The sequence below is a fragment of the Arvicola amphibius genome, chromosome 1 (assembly GCF_903992535.2).
Source record: "Arvicola amphibius chromosome 1, mArvAmp1.2, whole genome shotgun sequence".
NCBI classification, from domain to species: Eukaryota; Metazoa; Chordata; class Mammalia; order Rodentia; family Cricetidae; genus Arvicola; species Arvicola amphibius.
In genome coordinates this window covers 108,253,489-108,274,553 of record NC_052047.1, presented here as the reverse complement: position 1 = coordinate 108,274,553, position 21,065 = coordinate 108,253,489, and the positions used below count along the sequence as shown (strand labels likewise).

Sequence of the window (21,065 nt, the reverse complement as noted above, 5' to 3'; positions counted from 1 at the left end):
CAAAATGAAGCTCCTATAGAAAGGTACAGCCAGGTCATTTCTATAGGTTAAATATGCCTAAGGGGAATACTGGTCAATATCATACACAGAACCCTCTGCAGAATATAGGATAACTAGTTATTCTTATGACCACATTGCTCATAATTTTCTTAAGCTGTGTATTTTGGCAATGTTTTTTGCCTCACTGTGTGTTCATGCTAAATATCTCTGTGGTTTTCTTCCTATCCAAGGCTTGTTTATGTTTGTTTTCTAGTCCCTTAATGGTGACTGAAATTGTAATCTAATTTAATTATAATCGAATCAATTCTCAGGATGGTAAACTTTATAAAATGTTCCTGGTCTTCGATTAAGTCATGACCTGCAATTTTGATCCTTGGTATTTTTCTACTACCATATATTCACATACTCTTTTCTATTAAATTTCTAAAATTGTTATCCCTGTCTTTGTGATAACATATTAGTAGATTTCCCAGTCATTTAAGGAAATGTGATTTACTCATGTTTTGAAGTGTGAGAAAAAAAGCAAGGTAAAGAAATGATGCAGATGATAGAACTCCTTTGTCAGTTACAAGGTACCAAATACCTTTTAAAATTCTGCGTCAGCAGCTTTGACTACACACAGTCTTCTGACCAGTTTTCCTAGAGCTCCTTTCACATCTTTGTTCCTAAGGCTATAAATAATTGGATTCAACATAGAAGTCATAACTGAATAAAACACAGAGATAACCTTATCCTTTTCACTCATTGTCTTCGAGTTGGGTCTCATGTAGGCAAATATTCCAGAGCCATAGTAGAGAATCACAACAGTGAGGTGAGATCCACAGGTTGAAAAGACCCTGAGCCTCCCCTCCCCAGACTGCATCCGGATCACAGTGGAGATGATGTTGCAGTAGGAGATAAGGATGAGTGAGACAGGAGCTAAAAGGATAATCACTCCCACTAAAAACAGAGCCATCTCAGCATTATAGGTGTCTGCTGAAGCCAGCTTTAGGAGGGCAGGTGGCTCACAGAAGTAGTGATTAATTACATTCTGTTTCTGATAAGGGATGCTCAGTGTAAATGCACTGTCCACTGAACATGCAAATGCCCCACTTATCCAGGAACCCACAGCCAACTGGACACAAACCCTCTGAGTCATGATGGTGGTGTAGTGCAAAGGCTTGCAGACAGCTACATACCTGTCATAGGACATCACTGCTAGAAGAGCACATTCTGTACACCCTGCCAGGAGAAAGACCGCTATCTGTACTGAGCATCCAATAAAGGCAATGGTTTTCCTTTTTGAAAGGAAGTGGACCAACATCTGGGGTACAATGCTAGTAGAGAAACAGAGGTCGGCAAAGGATAAGTTTTGGAGGAAAAAGTACATGGGGGTATGAAGATGAGAGTCAGTTTGGATAAGGATTATAATCAGCAGGTTTCCAAATACAGAAAGGAGGTAGATGATCAGGAAAACACAGAATAACAAGATTTGGATTTTAGGATCCTCTGAGAGTCCCAGCAGAATAAATTCAATGACATAAGTTTGGTTTCCTCCTCCCATTGATATTTGTTCTTCTTTACCTGCCACCGGAAAGAAAAACTATGTTTTCATTCCTTTATAAAGAAGAAATATATAGTTACCAAGTGCACCAGCTTGATTCTTGACTTCCATCTGTTTCCTACTAGGTCCCAGTTTCTGTCAAAATGCACACTGGTCTATCTATATTCAATGAAGGTAATTTCATTATGTTTGTTCCATTCTTTTTGAAAAGTGAAGTCACCGTGTACTTCGAGTTGGTCAGGAACTCAAGACTCTATTGCTTTGCTCTCCTAAGTGCTGTAATCACAGATATTCTTCACCACATCTAGCTTGCACATCACTGAAGTGATGATGTAAGCTAGAAGAAGAGAAAATTTTATGTCTGTGCACTGTGTAACCCTGGCCTGTAGATAATGTCTTATGTGAAGAAGAGGAAAAACAGCATGAAAAATAGGTTACATAAAACCTGTATAATGAGACCCCAGTGCCCTGAAACTACCTGTGTGAGGGAACAAAGCCAAGAGTGAACAGGGAACTTAATCCTCTGAATAGGATCTCAGAGCCCCAGGATAGCAAATCTATGATAACTATGGAGTTTGGGGTTAGCCTTGACTATACAGTGAGACTTGTCTAGGGAAACAAACACACACACACTCAAACAAAAATTATAGAATTATCCTCCAAAAGATATGGAAAAGGTGAGACAGAGAGATTTCTGGAATAATGATTATTTTCTATTTCTTTAAATAATACATAGTTATGGCTAAATACTGTATTCATAATTTAAAGTTTCATTCCAGTTTGCACCTAAAACTTCTCTACTTTCCTGAAATTATGTTATGCTTTAATGAAAAAGTCTATTTTATAAAGTTTTATTTAATCTTTCAATGTGTGTGTGTGTGTGTGTGTGTGTGTGTGTGTGTGTGTATGGGTGTGTGTGCACGTGCGCACGCACATGTATATGTAGGTTCTCATGGAGACTCCCCAGGAGCTGGATTTACAGGTGGTTGTCAGTCTCCTGACATGTGGGCTGAGAACCAACTTCAGTGTTCTACAAGAACAGCAAGTGCTATTAACTACAAAGATATCTCTCCATCCCCAAGGATATATTAAAAAACCAACATGCTATTTGGCATCTATAATTATATTGTTTCAGAATAGAATACTTTAAAAAAACTATAGTAGATTGTCAAAATAAGCTAACTAGTTGAAAAACATGTTTTTGAAAAATGAAAAAGAAAAGAGAGCATTGAGAATAGAACAGAAAAACATCCAAAGTTCTGGGGCAAACAAGAAGGTGATGTAATGCTGTGACACGAGAGCATACATAAGGGACAGATTTGGGGGACATGAAGAAGAGGATCCAGGACGATGAGAGGGGACAGTGCAGAAGGGATGAATAAAAACAAAATATAATCACATATTGTGTTATATGTTCCCTTAGAAAATTTATAATAAAATATAAGGTAAATATGGGAATTTAAAGAGGTACATTACCTAAAGGCCATGGTCAGAATAACTTCAACAAGTTTCTATCCAAACACTCAACATGCTTCTGTACATCCTGCCACATGGTCTTCAACTGTCAGTTTCATCGTTGGAGCCAAGTACTACATGCTTCTTTGCTTATGTCAAACAACAAGAATAAAGTGTCTTTGTAATAAAATTTAATATATATAATAACAAGCTATATCTTAGTTCTTACAGAATCAGATTATCTGGGGAGCATTTGTATATTCACAAATGAAACCAAAAAATATTATGAACTAGGAAATTGGGTATTAGAATAAAAATTGTCAAAAAACCAAATTTTTATTTTTTGTTAGTGTATTTAAGTTTTTGTTTATTTATTTATTATTTTTTCAGTTTGATTTATAATATATGCCAAATTTAAATACAAAGCACACACTGTGACAAACTTTCACTTTTGATTAAAGACACAAACAATGCAAACAATATAACAGCTTGTAATATATAGGCATACTCTAAATGAATTTATGATCACCAAGATTTATTAATTAATTAATTTTTAAAGATAGTCTTTTCTCATTTTACATACCAATCCCACTTCTCAGTCCCTCCCCTACTCCTGCTCCCCTGCCTTACCCACACCCAACACTTCATCCACTCCTCAGAGAAGGTAAAGCTTCTCATGGGGAATCAACGAAGTCTGGCACATCACTTTGAGGCAGGACCAAGGCCCTCCCCTCTATATTTAGGCTAAGCAAGGTATCCCTCCAAAGAGAATGGGCTCCAAGCAGTCATTAAGATTTTATTAAATCATATAAGTACGGTTATACATTAAAGCCATATGATGACACTGGAACAAAAATAGAAGCCCACAGAACACAGCCTAGTTCTAACAACTGTGCAGGGAACTGTTGGCAAGCCACCTCTCCAGTGAAAGCAATTCTGAGACCAGAAAGGCCTTGGGAACAAGACTGTGGGAAGAGGAACACCAGAGTGTGGAAAGCATAAGGGGACTACAATTTTCCCATAAGGAACTTGTGGATTGTCAAGAAGCAACTGGGAGCACTATAAATTCTGCAGGAAATAGGCATTAAGGAAGTGAAACTCTAAGGAAGACTTCAACAGTTTTACAATAGTAGGAGGCACAAGATAAAAGATGGAGCATAAGCTTTATGAAATTGATGTGACACTAATCTACTACCTAAGGTCTCATTGGTGATCTCTGATAACCTTGAAGTGAAGAATGAGTTGGAAATATATAAACTGTCCAGTCTAAATTAACAAAATCTGATATACAGAAGACAATCAACTCTTACCTCCCTGAGAGAACAAAAATAAAATCTTTGTCCAGGAGAGTAACATTGGGAACTTTAAACTAGCTTTACAATATCCCATACATAAGGCCTTGTGCTCAACAAAATGCAATTAAAAAGCATAATATAAAATATGAACAATGACTAAGAGAAACAGAGAACAAAACTAACAGGAAATACTATAAGAAACATAATACTGTAGTTATTATTATTATTGAAATATTATAAACTATGTTACTAAAATTTACTGAATATTACTAAAATAAGAAACAATGTGAGTTTTTATTTCAGATTTTAAAAACTGAACTATTAAAGCTGGGATGTAAAAGATGTTTAACTGAAGAAGACAAAGGAAAGAGAATATTAGCTAACTAGAAGATAAGAGAACATTATGAAAACCCATGATTAGAAAGGCAAAAAATAGGAAATGAGAAGTATAAAGATGTCAGAAATGTAACTCAATTCCCAGAAGGAGAGAAAAGATTAAACACAGCAAAAGAGACATTTGAATAGATAATGGTTAAGAATTTGCAAATTTGGTGAAAATATTCACATACAAAAGTGTGACAAAGTTAAATGCAAAGATGACTATGTAAGTCAGAATCTCCTTATACGTCTAACTCAAATGAAAGCAATAGAAACTCTAAGTCTATTACACTTAAAATATAGAACATGCAAAATGTTGTTACCTGAATGAGAGAAAGATAACATTCCAGGAAACTATTTTTATGCAAGTGATATGAATCTTCTTCTTCCTAAAAAATGTTAAGGAAAAAAAAGGGAAGAAGCTAGAGTAAGGCTTCAAATCACCAGAAACAGAGGCCCCACCATGTACATGAAATTGTTCAAAGGCTTTGTGGGATCAGAGAAGTGTTTGCAGGGAAGGAATAAAATGTATGATTTATGGTAACAGTTTTGGCAGAACTTAACTTCTGACACCTAGGGCGTTTCAAAGACAATAAGGTAAGAAGAATGATGTACCCATCAGAATCTCTGCAAGACAAAAAGGAGCTAAAACTCAAACTCAAAGGGCATATAAGGTTCCATCACCACTCTTCCTTAAGAAACAAAGCCATCTGCTATCTCTTTCTTCTTTAATGCTTGTCACTTCTAATAAAGACGTAACAGAAGAGAGGAAAAAGCAAAAAGCCATTTAGCTTACCCTTCACACTAAGCTTCTACGGAATATGTTGTCCATAATTCCAGCAAACTATAAGTGATATTTGGTGGCCAAATATGCTGCCTTTTGCATTGGTTTTCCATGATTTGTCTCAGTCCCATTTAAGGCTGTAGCACCGTTCTCACTTCACTTTGGCATGTTTTTCTCCTGATGACATCTCCTTTTCTTTATCTCTTTTCCTTCTGTTCAGTTTCTTCCTTTTGTCACTTTCTGAGCCTATACATCAGTGTATATAGCCTCTTCTGCCCCTTCAACTTCAACTATTATTTAATAATTAGAGCTTTTTAAATCTCTACATACAACTGAAACATGCTTTGCCATTAGAATTCTGGTTCACAAATTAAACTTTGTATTGAGCTTCACTGAAAATTAGTTTAAATAAAATTGAGAATTCTCCATACTTTGTAAAAAAAATATACATACATACTTCATGGGAAAATAGATGATGTCAATACTTATTTAAGTTTTGGAGAGCCACAACTTGGTTTAAATCTAAACTCTCTGAATTAATACACCCTCTTTAATAAGACATTTCAGCCTATTTCCAATATTAAAAAATAAAAAATTATCATTTCTCTATCTACTAAAGAAAATACATTAATTTTTATAAACATCAAATGATAATTGCCTCATGATAATTTTTAGTTCTCTAGAATAATAGTAAGTAGAAATTTCTTATTACATATGAAATTAATATATTACATGTAATTTATCAATCATCTTCAGATGAAGACAACCTAAGAGCAGCTACTGTACTCATTGTTTGTCTTTTCTGCAATATATACACAATGTGTTTATTGTAACAAGGATGGCAAGGCATGATACCAGATCTGATAGTAACAAAATCTTTTGTCTCCATGATGTTTATGGCAAGCAATTTTCTAGAAACAAGGATTTTCACAACTAAAAGTATACATTTGGCTGTTGCATTTGGTATATAAGAGTTTGGAAAAGACAGGAATATACTAGTAAAGATCTGAAGAATATCTGTTAAGGTATAGTTAGCTGTAACAATATAAACTTAGTATGAGAGGTTATTAACCTAAAAATTGTAACACTTTTTAATAGGATATTATCACTGCATATGTCTAGGAGGACTTCTACACTGTTGTGCGTAAGCAGAGAAAGGAGGAGGAGAGTAGAGGAAGGGAGAGAAGGGAAGGGAGATGAGAGGAAAGAAGAGGAAAGAAGGAGAGGAGAGAGAGGAAGAGGAGGAAGAAAGGAAAGAAAATGAGGCTGGAGTGTAGTGTATAATCCTTCAAAGACTGGGTGAACACATGAACTCTTGATGAGGTGACAAGCAAACCCCTGTGATCACCTGGTGGACTAACCTGAAGAGTGTTCAGAGAGGCTTGGTCACTGGCAAGGGGACTGTGAACTCCGTCAGTGTGAAGGCCAGAATCACCAGGTGTTTCTCACTATATTTTTATTCCTAGGCACGTAGAATATTTCTCCATATTAAATATTGTCCAACCACCTGTCTCAAAGACATACACATGAATTCTCCCAGGAACTGAAAGGAGGAATTTCCATGAGGAATTTATTTAAAGTGAGATCCTAAGGGTTGATGTAAACATGTTCTCCTGAGCTTTCTTTAGAAGATGGGAGACTTTTATACTATGCTTATAAGCACATATTAAAGAATACCCATATGAAGGGGTATGGTCAATCAGCAATTATGATTAACCAGACTAGCTTTAATATATAATATTTAGCATTAATAAAGGAAAGAAAAGGGAACTTACAAAAGCCAAGGTTCCAGCGAGGAACATAGGGAAACAAAGAGGGTAAAAACAAACAAACACGGATCTTTTAAAGGTATTTGGAGCCCCGGAGGGGTCACACCCCTCAGACAAGGGATTGGTCAGCTTCCCCATCACCCATATCTCCTGACTTCAAACTCTTTTAAAAGACTTCAAACTCTTTTAAAAAGTAAAAGCTTACAGAGTACATAGATTCAAAAAACTGAAATTTACCAGGAATATGTCAATTTTTCAAATAATAAGACATTTCTGTATCATTGCTATTGTTAATTCAGAAATCAAAGGAACATAAATCCTTTCTGTTTGCTGAAGACCTAGTACATTTTCCCTAATATGCAAGACTCAACAGAAAAGGACCAAAACTTATTTTTGTTCTTTTATGTGTTAATTAAAATAGAATTATTCACTTCCACCTTCTTTTCCTCCCTCCAGCCCCTCTCCATTGTCCTCCCTCAACTATGGTGGTTGGGAAGGTAAATCAGGAGAACTAAAAGCCCAAGGCCAACCTGACTACAAAGCAAGACCCAGTATCAACTTAATATAAATAAAAACATGTCATATACTTTAAGTGGATTATAAGTAAGTTTATACGACTTATTTTTTAACTAGAGGGCATTGTAAACCCTTCTCCTTCTAACACTAAGAATAGCTTCCTTTATTTATTGTCAATAGCCACACATTCAGATTGTTTGCTTTCTTCCAGTATTTTACTTCAGGCTTCAGCTTAAATAAGTTATGTTCAATATATATCCACATTGAATTGTATAGATTTTACAGTAGACCACACAGGAATCTCTATGTAGAATGGAAACAAGCCCTGCCCAACCAAGAACACCACTAAAACATTCTGAGTAAAAAAAAATTCAGATAATTCTGGCTCCTAGACAGAGAACAAACAAGAGAAAAGTACTTCTCTGAGACTTGAGCAATTTTCAAAGACATAAGTAGCTTTCACTTTAATAAGTTGCCAAATTTAGGCATGCCTTTTCATATTTCACTAATTCTTAAAATAGGTAATTAACACCACAAGACACCTTCATAAATGTACTAATAATATCTTATGTCAGTTAGATGATATAATCTATGTCCATATAAATACTTGCAAGACAATTATTTAGATCATCTTCAATTTAAGTAAACAAATTCTTGGAAAAATTAGGCATCAACATATAAATGTATCAAGTGGTATTGTTTTTTTCATACTCATCTGAGGAAATGCTAAGCAGAAAATAAAATAATATATAAATTAAGTATAACAACATTTTTTCATTAAAAAATTAAATTTATGTGTACATGTATATGCCTGTTTATGTATACCACAGACATGCAAGTTCTTGCAGAAACCAAAGGGCATCAGATCTCCTGAAGCTAATGTAGTGGAATTTCAATTACATTTTAATAAATAAAACTTACCTGGGGTTCAGGAGAGTAAAACAGTCATACTGATCAGCCTTATAGCCAGACAGTGGTAACACACACCTTTAATCCCAGTAGCCACACTAGTTGCCACAGAAACAAGGTGGTGCATGCCTTTAATCCCAGTGGTGCACACCTTTAATCCCAGTACTAGAAAGGATTATAAAATGGGAGAAAGAAGCTCTCAGACACAGTTTCATTCTGAGATTCCTGGAGGGAGGATCACCATTTCAGACTGAGCCTGAGGTAAAAGCCAGTGACTGACTGCTTTGCTTCTTGGGTTCAGATTACACCCCAATTTCAGTCTCTGAGATTTTATTAATCATGTTACAAATGGCACCTACCATGGTGCCCAAATCAATGACCCTGATATTAAGAGTCTCATGTTCAACAAAGACTGTATTTTTTCACTTCCTAGCCACTCAGACCTGAATAATCACACAAAACTATTTTAATTACCACACTGTTGGGCCAATGGCTCAGGAATATTTCTAGTTAGCTCTTACATCTTAAATCAACCAAATTCTATTAATCTGTATATTGCCATGAGGCTGTGACTTATTGGTAAGGTTCTAGCATCTTTCTCTTTTGGCAACTACATGGTGTCTCCTTGACTCTGCCTAGTCCTTTTCATTATCTCTGTTCAGATTTTCTGCCTGCCTTTACTCCATTTAACCATTGGTCAAAACAGCCTTATTCATTAAACAATAAAAGCAACACATATACAAAATGGCATCCTGCATCATCTTTTCTTTTCTGTCTAAATAAAAGCGAAGGTTTTTAACTTTAACATAGTAAAAATACATATAATAAAACAGTTATCAAGCAAAATTACAGTTGCAATATTAAGTTTATTTGTATTAGGAAAAATTAAAGAAAATACTCTAACATCTATCTTTGTGAATCTAAAGTTTTATATCTAATTTATCTTTTATTATAACTAAGAAAAACCATGTCTATACTATCTGTCTTCAACTCCATCCAAGAACCCAAAAGGTTATAATATTACACAAGTAAACAGAAAGTACATTGTAAGTGAAATCCAAAGTTCTAAAAATTACAGAGACATTTCATTGCCTGGACAGTCACCCAAAGTTCTTTTGTAATATTGGGGAATACATATTTAACCTATAGGCCCATAATATCTGGTAGAATTTTCAGTGAAACATGAAATTTGAAGATCTGTTCTACCTATATTAGCACTTTGTCAGTTACTTTCTTCTATGTCCTGCAGAATATCTGGCAGTTTCTTTGGTGGAGCAGTAATCATGAAATACTGTTTTACCTTCTTTTGGTAAGTTCAGCAGTCATTTTTTTGGTGGATCTTGCATGTCTGTTTATACAATATACTGCAGGCATTCCAGCCAAGAGCAGTTTCTTGCCCAAATGGCAAGCCTTGTCATATAGATGGTAAATTCCATAATAAGTTTTGTCAGTGCCCATCAACCTTTCTGAAGTAATTGGTGCTGTTAGAAGCAGACATGTCTCACTGTTGAGAAAAGTCTAAGTTCTTTTTTGTAGGAAAGGGTTTATTTGGCTTATATGTCTACATTGCTACTCATCACTGGAGGAAGTCAGGACAGGAACTCAAGCAGGACAAGAGCTTGGAGACAGGAGCTGATGCAAAGGCTATGGAGGGGTGCTGCTTACTGGCTTGCTCATTATGGTTTTGCACAGCCTACTTTCTTATGGAACTTAGGACAATCAGCCTAGGGATGGTATCCACCATGTTGCAGGGTGCCGCTTATTTATCCTGGATACCTGGATAGCTTAGCCCTGAAATAACCACACAGAAATTATATTAACTAAATCATTGCTTGACCCATTAGTTCTAGTTTCTTATTGGGTAATTCCTTTTATTATTATTTTCTTTGGTTTTTCAAGACAGGGTTTCTTTGTAGCTATCAAGCCTGTAGTAGAACTATCTCTTGTAGACCGGGCTGGTCTCAAACTCACAGGAATCCACCTGCCTCTGCCTCCTGAGAGCTGGAATTAAAGGCATGTGACACCACCACCCAGCACATCTTAATTTAATCCATTTATATTAATCTGTGTATTGGTACATGGCAGTGGCTTACCGGGTAAAATTCCCAGTGTCTGTCTCTGGCAGATCCATGGTGTCTCTCTTTGACTCTGCCCTTCTTTCTCCCAGCATTCAGTTCTGTCTTCCCAGCCTACCTAAGATCTGCCATATCAACAGTTTCTTTATTAACCAATGAAAGCAATACAAAGACAGAAAGACCTCCTATACCATTTCGCAAGAAAGGCTTTAATTTTAACATAGTAAAATTATATATAACAAAACAGTTATTAAACAAGCATTACAGTTACAATATTTATATCTACTTTATCTTTTATCACAACTTAGGGAAACTATAACCATAAATTCTTCACCTCCATCAAAGACTCCAGAAGAATATACTACCTATGTATATTAGAAGTGCATTGTAAACAACTTCCAAAATTCTAGAATTGACAGAGACATTTTGCTGCCTGGACAGTCAGCCAAAGTTCTTCTGTACCATTGGGGCATCCATCTTCAGCCTACACACCAATAGAATCCAGCAGACTTTTCCACGAAGCAGAAAATTGCAAAGACAGTTCTGCCTCTATTGGCAGTTTGTCAGTCACTTTCTTCTGTATCCTGCAGAATGTCTCTCAGCCTCTTTCATAAGGCAGGAACCTCGAAGGATCATTTCACATTTAGGCAAATTCAGCAGTCATTTCTCTGCAGGTACTGCATGTTCAGTTAAACAGTCCAGGCAAGAGCAGTTTCTTGCCCAAATGGCTAACCAACTCCATAAGGAGCCTCTTCAATACCTATCTTTCTCTTGAAATAGCTTGGTGCTACCAAGAGCAGATGTGTCTCATGTCATGAAAAGTTCTAAGTTATTAAAACATTTCAAATGCCATATTCTGAAGGTCTCTGAAAGATTTGAAGAATACCTATCTAACTGAAATATATCTCTATAAATCTAGAAAATTTAACTAACGTGATTACAAGCTAGACTATTGTAATTACACACTACATTTTTAAATAAAGTACACAATCACAATACCTTATATACATGAATATACATATAATAAACTGATCTTACATTTGTATCAATGAACCAAGATCCATACCAGTGGAAATTACTCATATCTATATCATATTCCCCTTTAAATGCAAAAAACCATTTATACACAATACTTGGGAATATGAGCATAGTTTTGTCCGTACTGCTTCCTGCTGTTTGGGAACACTGTTAATTGATGGAGGAGAGTTATCTGTCTATGTTTCTTTCATTGGTTAATTAATAAAGAAAACTGCCTTGGCCCTTTAAGAACAGAAAATTAGGTAGGTGGAGTAGACAGAACAGAATTGTGGGAACAAGGAAGTAGAGTTGGGGAGACGCTTCAGGGAGTCGCGTGGTGAGTCTCCATGCTGCTCCTCTCCGAGATGGACGCAGGTTTAAGATCTCCTCCTGGTAAGCCACAACTCGTGGTGCTACCCAAATTACTAAATATGGGTTAAAGGAAGATGTGAGAATTAACTAATAAGAGGCTACAGATAATGGGCCAGGCAGTGTTTAAAAGAATACAGTTTCCGTGTAATTATTTTGGGTAAAGCTAGCCGGCGGCGGATTAGCTGGTTGCTGGGAACTGGGCGGCGGGAACGCAGCCCCGCCGCTTCCTTCTACAGGTTGGCGCCCCGGGTGGTGGGACACAGCCCTCCGCTTCACACTACAGATTGGCGCTCCAACGTGGTCACTAAATCCACTTAAAAACCTTGGCCCGCGCCCATTTTCCCAATATTGTTTTTATAAATGTTCTTTTACATTTAAAGGGGGAGATGATATAGATATGAATTTACATTGGTATAGATTTTAAGGTCAATTTTGTTATATGTATTTCTGATCTTGATTAAGCTATTGTGATTGTAGTTCATTTTAAAAACTGTAATGTATAATTAGGAAATATAGGTTGTTAATGGATAATCATTGATAATAGTTAAGCTTGTAGTCATGTTATTAGATTTTCTAGATATGTAGAGATATATTTCAGTTAGATAGACATTCTTCACATCTTTCAAAGACTGCAAAATATGGCATTTAATGTTTTAATAACTTAGGGTTTTTCATGACAATGAGACACATCTGCTCCTGGCAGCACCAATCTACTTCAAGAGGAAGATGGGCATCAAAGAGGCTACTTATGGAGTTTGTTAGCCATTTGGGCAAGAAACTGCTCTTGGCTGGACTGTTGCATAAACTGGACACAAGGAACCCACAAAAAGAGGACTGCTAAACTTGCCTAAAGGTGAGATGGTCTTTCGGGGTTCCTGATTCATGAAAGAGTCTGCGAGACGTTCTGCCGGACACAGCAGAAAGTGACTGAACTGTCTTTGAAATTTCCTGCTTCATAAAAAAGTCTGCTGGACACTATGGGCCTGAAGGCTAAAGATGGATGCCCCAACGGTACAGAGGAACTTTGGGTGACTGTCCAGGCAGCGAGTTGTCTCTGTCATTTCTAAAATTTTATAAGTTACTTATTTCTTATTTACTTAGGTAGCATTATATCCTTCTGGAGTCTTTGATGGAGTTAAAAAATAAATAGATAGTTATAGCTTTCCTTAGTTATGATAAAAGATAAAATAGATTTAAATATTGTAACTGTAATACTTGCTTGATAACTGTTTTGTTATATGTAATTTTGCTATGTTAAAGTTAAAGCCTTTCTTTTTTGTTTAAACAGAAAAAGGGGAAATGATGGAGGAGAGTTATCTGTCTATGTTTCTTTCATTGGTTAATTAATAAAGAAAAACTGCCTTGGCCCTTTAAGAACAGAAAATTAGGTAGGTGGAGTAGACAGAACAGAATTGTGGGAACAAGGAAGTAGAGTTGGGGAGACGCTTCAGGGAGTCGCGTGGTGAGTCTCCATGCTGCTCTCTCCGAGATGGACGCAGGTTAAGATCTCTCCTGGTAAGCCACAACTCGTGGTGCTACCCAAATTACTAAATATGGGTTAAAGGAAGATGTGAGAATTAACTAATAAGAGGCTACAGATAATGGGCCAGGCAGTGTTTAAAAGAATACAGTTCCGTGTAATTATTTTGGGTAAAGCTAGCCGGCGGCGGATTAGCTGGTTGCTGGAACGGGGCGGCGGGAAACCGCAGCCCCGCCCCCGCTTCCTTCTACAGGTTGGCGCCCCGGGTGGTGGGACACAGCCCGCCGCTTCACACTACAGTTAATCAGGTCTTTCATGGTCTATCCTGTGAGCTAGGTTCATCTCAGTCAGAAGTTGGGCGAAGCAATTGTTTGAGCATGTTCAGGGCAACCTTTCAGGGGTCATACCATATTGGTCTGGAAGGAGTCCACAGGTTCTCATCCTCTGTAGAAACAAAAGAAGAATCTCCTTTCCAAAGCAACATATCCTTAGAGCCAAATTTGGAAGTCATGATACCTTTATAATATACATACTGGTTTAGCTTAGCAGCCCACACAATAAAAAGTCTTTCTTAAAACATTTTAAATGCCATATTCTGTAGGTCTTTCAAGTGTTGAAGATTATCTAACTGTAGTTATCTCTATATATCTGGAAAACCTAACTAATGTAATTAAAAGTTTGATTATTATAGATGACTATCTATTAATCTTTATTTCTTAATTACACATTACATTTTAAATGAGCTACATAATACCTTAAGCATTGACCTTAAACTTGTATCAATAGACCAAGATCATACCAATGCAAAGATATTTATTCATTTTTATATCTCATTCCTCTTATTTTCTGTCTTTTTAAAAGAAATTAACTGTGATCATTAACTATTTATAACCAACTCTTTCTAAGTAAAAATAAACATTCATAAACAATCTTCTAATCTGTTTGCCCCACCTATAATTCCTGCCTGGCTACTGACCAAAGTTTTATTAAACCAATAAGAGTAACAAATCTTTACAGGGTACACGAACATCATCCCACAGCTCTTTCCTTTCTTTTTCTTTCCAAACAAGAAACTGTGCGTATAATCTCCTTTGTTTAAGCTTTTCCTGACAATTATGAATAACAACTTGTAACCAACACTCTAAACAAAGATTAACACCCAAAATCCATTTTTTTTGCGAATGTGGGTATAGTTTTCTAGGATAACTTCTTGATGATCATTTGGGGACTAATAAAAAAATTTAGAATTACAATCAAGTCCGGACTGGCATGTTTTGTGTGCAAGGATCATCTCAGTCGGCAGTCTTAAGGCTAATCCTGAATGTTGAACTCAGAAGAAACTACAACATAGGTGCTTTAAAAACTTTGGTTCCTCTGGGCCATCTGTTTCCATTGGGGATTTTTCAGGGACTTTCCTTATTAAACCTTATATTCTTAACCCGAATGAATTTATAAGGCCTCTCCCTTCCTGTGGAAAGAAAGTAAAACCTATTCTTAAAGTGACATATCTTTGATTCATTGGGGGTATTCTCCACGGATACTGCCTCTCTCTTCCTGTCCCTTCCCAGCTTGGCACCCAGAACCAACCCCCTACCCCCCCCACCCCCGCCCTCATCCCTCCCGTCTTGGGGACACAAAAATCCCACAGCTCAGCCTGTTTGGGCGCCGGGGACCTGGAATTGAGTACACGAACCAGGCCGTGGGAGGTCCCCTCCCTCATTAGTCTGCCTGCGGCAAGGTAGGGCCCTTTGTCAGAGAGCTGCTTGGCCTGCAAGGGGACCTGACAGCTGCCAGAGGATCCATCATTCTTTGGGGTGATTGAGGAGTGAGTGCCCAAACCGCAGCAGCTGCCTGGAGAGGGACCACCGACATTCCCCCAACCCCCCCCCCCCCCCCCCCCCCCGCCACCAGCACACTGTCCTGCTCTTCCTGCAGGGGTTATTCTCCACGGATACTGCCTCTCTCTTCCTGTCCCATTCCCAGCTTGCACCAGAATCCCCCCCCATCCTCCCATCTTGAGGCCACAAAATCCCCCACAGCTCAGCCTGTTTGGGCGCCGGGGACCTGGAATTGAGTGCACCCAGGCCGGTGGGAGGTCCCTCCTTCATTAGCCTGCCTGCAGCAAGGTAGGCCCTTTGTCAGTGAGCTGTTTGGCCTGCAAGGAGACCTGACAGTCTGCCAGAGGATCCATCATTCATTGGGGTGAGTGAATTTAATTCATTGGGGTGAATTGAACTTCTAAAAGAAGACCCAAAGGGGATTATTCAGAGGAACAAATGGGCAGGCGCCAATGCAAGAATTCCTCCAATAATTTGAAAAACAACATGAAAGCACCAGAACCCAGCGAACTTACAACAGGAAGGACTTGAACACACTGATCAAGAAGAAGTAGAAAAAATTGACTTTATGAAAGTAATAGAGTCCCTTAAACAGGAGGTGAAAACACCCTTAAGGAAATGGACAAGAAGAATAACAAAAAGTTTGAAGAATTGAGTAAATCCGTAAATGATATCCTAGGAAACCAAGAAAAAACAATCAAACAGATAATGGAAACAGTGTTAGACTTGGAAAACTGAACGGAGGCAAGGAAGAAAAATACAACCCAGGGACAGCTGGGATTTGGAAAATCTATGCAAACGAACAGAGACTACAGAAACAAGCATAACCAACAGAATACAAGAGATAGAAGAAAGAATCTCAGATTCTGAAGATACCATAGAGAAAATAAATGCACTGGATCAAAGAAAACAGCAAATCCAACAAATTCTCATCACAAACATTCAGGAAATCTGGGACAACAATAAAAAGACCAAACCTAAGAATATAGGCATAGAGAAGGAGAAGAAATACAGCTCAATGGTTCAGAAAATATATTTAATAAAATTATAGAAGAAAACTTCCCCAAACCTAAAAAAAAGATATTCCTATTAAGGTTCAAGAAGCTTACAGAACACCAAATAGACTGGATCAAAAAAAAAAAAATCCCCTCGCCATATTATAATCAAAACACAAAACATACAGAATAGAGAAAGAATATTAAGAGCTGCAAAGGAAAAAGGTCAAGTAACATATAAAGGTAAACCTATCAGACTAACACCTGACTTCTCTATGGAAACCATGAAGCCAGAAGGTCCTGGATAGATATTTTGCAGAAAATAAGAGACCATAGATGCAAGCCCAGATTACTATACCCAGCCAAGCTTTCATTCACTATAAATGGAGAAAACAAAATATTCCAGGATAAAAACAAATTTAAACAATACATAGCCACAAATCCAGCCTTACAGAAAGTAATAGAAGGAAATTCACAAACAAAGGAGTCCAGCATTGCCCAAAATAACGCAGACATCTAGCGACCCTTCACCAGCACATTGCAAAGAAAGGAAACACACAATCTCTACTACCAAATAAAAAATGACAACCGGAGTTAACATCCAATGGTCATTAATATCACTTAATATCAATGGACTCAATTCACCTATAAAAAGGCACAGGCTAAGAGATTGGATACGAAAACAGGATCCAACATTCTGCTGTTTACAAGAAACACACCTCAACCACAAAGACAGACATCTACTCAGAGTAAAGGGTTGGGAAAAGGTTTATCAAGCAAATGGACCTAAGAAACAAGCCGGTGTGGCCATACTAATTTCTAACAAAGTTGACTTCAAACTAAAATCAATCAGAAGAGATGAAAGGGATACTTTATACTCATTACAGGAAAAATCTATCAGAATGAGTCTCAATCCTGAATATCTATGCCCCTAATACAAAGCACCCACTTTATATAAAAGAAACATTACTAGAACTCAAGACAGCCATCAAACCAAACACACTGATAGTGGGAGACTTCAACACTCCTCTTTCACCAATGGACAGGTCAATTTGACAGAAACCTAACAGAGAATTAAGAGACTTAATAGAGGTAATGAACCAAATGGACTTAACAGACATCTATAGAACGTTCCACCCAAACAGGAAAGAATATACCTTCTTCTCTGCGGCTCATGGAACCTTTTCGAAAATTGACCACATACTCGGTAACAAAGCAAACTTCCCACAGTTACAAAAACATATTAGTAACCACCTGCATCTATCAGATCACCATGGATTAAAATTAGAATTCAACAACAATGCTACCCCCAGAAAGCCTACAAACTCATGGAAAATGAACAGTCAACTACTTGAACCACAGCTGGGTCAAGGAAGAAATAAAGAAAGAAATTAAAGTCTTTCTTGAATTTAATGAAAATAAAGACTACAACATACTCAACTTATGGGACACTATGAAAGCTAGTGCTAAGAGGAAAATTCATAGCACTAAGTGCCCACTTAAAAAAAAAAACGGAGAAAGAACACATTGGGACTTAACAGCCACACCTGAAAGCTTTAGAAAAGAAAGAAGCAGACTCACCTAGGAGGAGTAGAAGACTGGAAATTTTCAAACTGAGGGCAGAAATCAACAAAATAGAAATACAGAAAACAATCCAAAGAATCAATGAAACAAAAAGCTGGTTCTTGGAGAAAATCAACAAGATTGACAAACCCCTAGCCAAACTAATCAAACGGCAGAGAGAGAACACACAAATTAATAAGATCAGAAATGAAAAAGGGGACATAGCCACAGACACAGAGGAAATTCAGAGAATCATTAGATCTTACTACAAAAGCCTGTATGCCAGAAAATCGGAAAATATAAAAGAAATGGACACTTTTTTAGATAAGTACCATATACCAAAGTTAAACCAGGACCAGGTAAATGCTCTAAATAGTCCTGTTAGTCGCGAAGAATTGGAAACTGTTATCAGAAACCTCCCTACCAAAAGAGAGCCCAGGACCTGATTGGGTTCAATGCAGAATTCTACCATAACTTCCAAGAAGACCTAATACCTGTACTCCTTAAGGTATTTCATAATATAGAAACAGAACAGTCATTGCCAAATTCCTTTTACGAAGCTACATATTACCCTGATACCTAAACCACACAAAGACTTAACCAAGAAAGAGATTACAGGCCAATCTCACTTATGAACATCGATGCAAAAATTCTCAATAAATACTGGCAAACAGAATCCAAGAACACATTAGAAAAATTATCCACTATGATCAAGTAGGCTTCATCCCAGAGATGCAGGGCTGGTTCAACATATGAAAATCTATCAATGTAATCCATCATTTAAATAAACTGAATGAAAAAAACCATATGATCATCTCATTAGATGCAGAAAAAGCATTTGACAAAATCAGCACCCCTTTATGATAAAGGTCTTGGAGAGATTAGAGATACAGGGTTCATTCCTAAATATAATAAAGGCTATTTACAGCAAGCCGGACAGCTAACATCAAATTAAATGGAGAGAAACTCAAGGCCATCCCACTAAATTCAGGAACACGACAAGGCTGTCCACTCTCTCCTTATCTCTTCAATATAGTGCTTGAAGTTCTAGCAATAGCAATAAGACAAAACAAGGGGATCAAGGGGATTCGAATTGGAAAGGAAGAAGTTAAACTTTTGTTATTTGCAGATGATATGATAGTGTACATAAGCGACCCGAAAAAACTCCACCAAAGAACTCCTACAGCTGATAAACTCCTTTAGTATTGTGGCAGGTTACAAGATCAACTCCAAAAAATCAGTTGCCGTCCTATATACAAAGGATAAGGAAGCAGAGAAAGAAATCAGAGAAGCTTCACCTTTCACAATAGCCACAAATACCATAAAATATCTTGGGGTAACTCTAACCAAGGAAGTGAAAGACCTATTTGACAAGAACTTTAAGTCTTGAAGAAAGAAATTGAAGAGGATACCAGAAAATGGAAGGATCTCCCTTGCTCTTGGATTGGGAGGATCAACATAGTAAAAATGGCAATACTACCAAAGGCAATCTATAGATTTAATGCAATCCCCTTAAAGATCCCATCAAAATTCTTCACAGATCTTGAGAGAATAATAATCAACTTTATATGGAAGAACAAGAAACCCAGGATAGCCAAAACAATCTTACACAATAAAGGAACTTCTGGAGGCATTACCATCCCTGACTTCAAACCTATTACAGAGCTACAGTATTGAAAACAGCTTGGTATTGGCATAAAAACAGAGAAGTCGACCAATGGAATCGAATAGAAGACCCATATTCGTAACCCACAAACCTATGAACACCTGATTTTTGATAAAGGAGCTAAAAGCACACAATGGAAGAAGAAAGCATCTTCAACAAATGGTGCTGGCATAACTGGATGTCAACCTGTAGAAGAATGAAAGTAGATCCGTGTCTATCACCCATGCCACAAACTCAAGTCCAAATGGATTAAAGACTCAATATCAATCTGAACACACTGAACCTGTTTAGAGGAGAAAGTGGGAAGTACTCTACAACATTTGGGCACAGGAACCGCTCCTACGTATAGCCCCAGCAGCACAGACATTAAGGGCAAACATTGAATAAATGGGACCTCCTAAAGCTGAGCAGCTTCTGTAAAGCAAAGGACACTGTCACTAAGACAAAAAGGCAGCCTACTGACTGGGAAAAGATCTTCACCAACCCCCGCAACTGACAAAGGTCTGATCTCTAAAAATATATAAGGAACTCAAGAGACAGACTTTAAATGCTAATGAACCCAATTAAAAAATGGGGGCACTTAACTGAACAGAGAATTCTCAACAGTAGAAGTTCGAATGGCCAAAAGACACTTAAGGGCATGCTCAACCTCCTTAGCAATCAGGGAAATGCAAATCAAAACAACATGAGATACCATCTTACACCTGTCAGAATTGGCTAAAATCAAAACATCAATGATAGCCTTTTGCTGAAGAGGATGTGAAGTAAGGGGGGACCGTCATCCATTGCTGGTGGGAATGCAAACTTGTGCAACCACTTTGGAAGCAGTGTGGTGGTTTCTCAGGAAATTTGGGAATCCACCTACCCCAGGACCCAGCAATCCCACTCTTGGGAATTTACCCAAGATATGCCCTATCATATTACAAAAGCATTTGTTCAACTATGTTTATAGCAGCATTATTTGTAATAGCCAGAATCTGGAAACAACCTAGATGCCCTTCAGTGGAAGAATGGATGAAGAAAGTGTGGAATATATACATATTAGAGTACTACTGGAGGTAAAAAACCATGACATCTTGAATTTTGCATGCCAATGGATGGGAAATAGAAAACACCATCCTGAGTGAGGTAACCCAGGCCCCAAAAGATGAACATGGGATGTACTCACTCATAATGGGTTCTAGCCATAAATAAAGGACATCGAGCCTATAATTCATAAAAAATCCTAGAGAAGCTATATAAGAAGGTGAACCCAAAGAGAAACATATAGTTATCCTCCTGGATACTGGAAGTAGAGAAGAAGATTGCCGGACAAAAAAATGGGAACAAAACAAAAATTGGGAGCATAGTGGTGGGGGTGGGATGGGGGGGAGGGGGCGATGGGGCAAGAAAGTGTGATAGTGGGGGATG

At 37.5% G+C, this 21,065-nt stretch overlaps 1 protein-coding gene across 1 annotated transcript; it reads right to left on the bottom strand.

Annotated features, from left to right (window-relative positions):
• Positions 1-586: 586 nt before the first annotated feature.
• Positions 587-1,558, bottom strand: LOC119822600 (olfactory receptor 2D3-like). Its single transcript, XM_038342075.1, has one exon. The coding sequence runs from the start codon at positions 1,541-1,543 to the stop codon at positions 587-589; it is 957 nt and encodes a 318-aa protein (XP_038198003.1). The 5' UTR covers positions 1,544-1,558.
• Between the last annotated feature and the right edge of the window lie 19,507 nt (positions 1,559-21,065).

Coding starts and splice junctions, on each gene's coding strand:
- LOC119822600 (XM_038342075.1), bottom strand. CDS start 1,543: ATGGGAGGAGGAAACCAAACTTATGTCATTGAATTTATTCTGCTGGGA.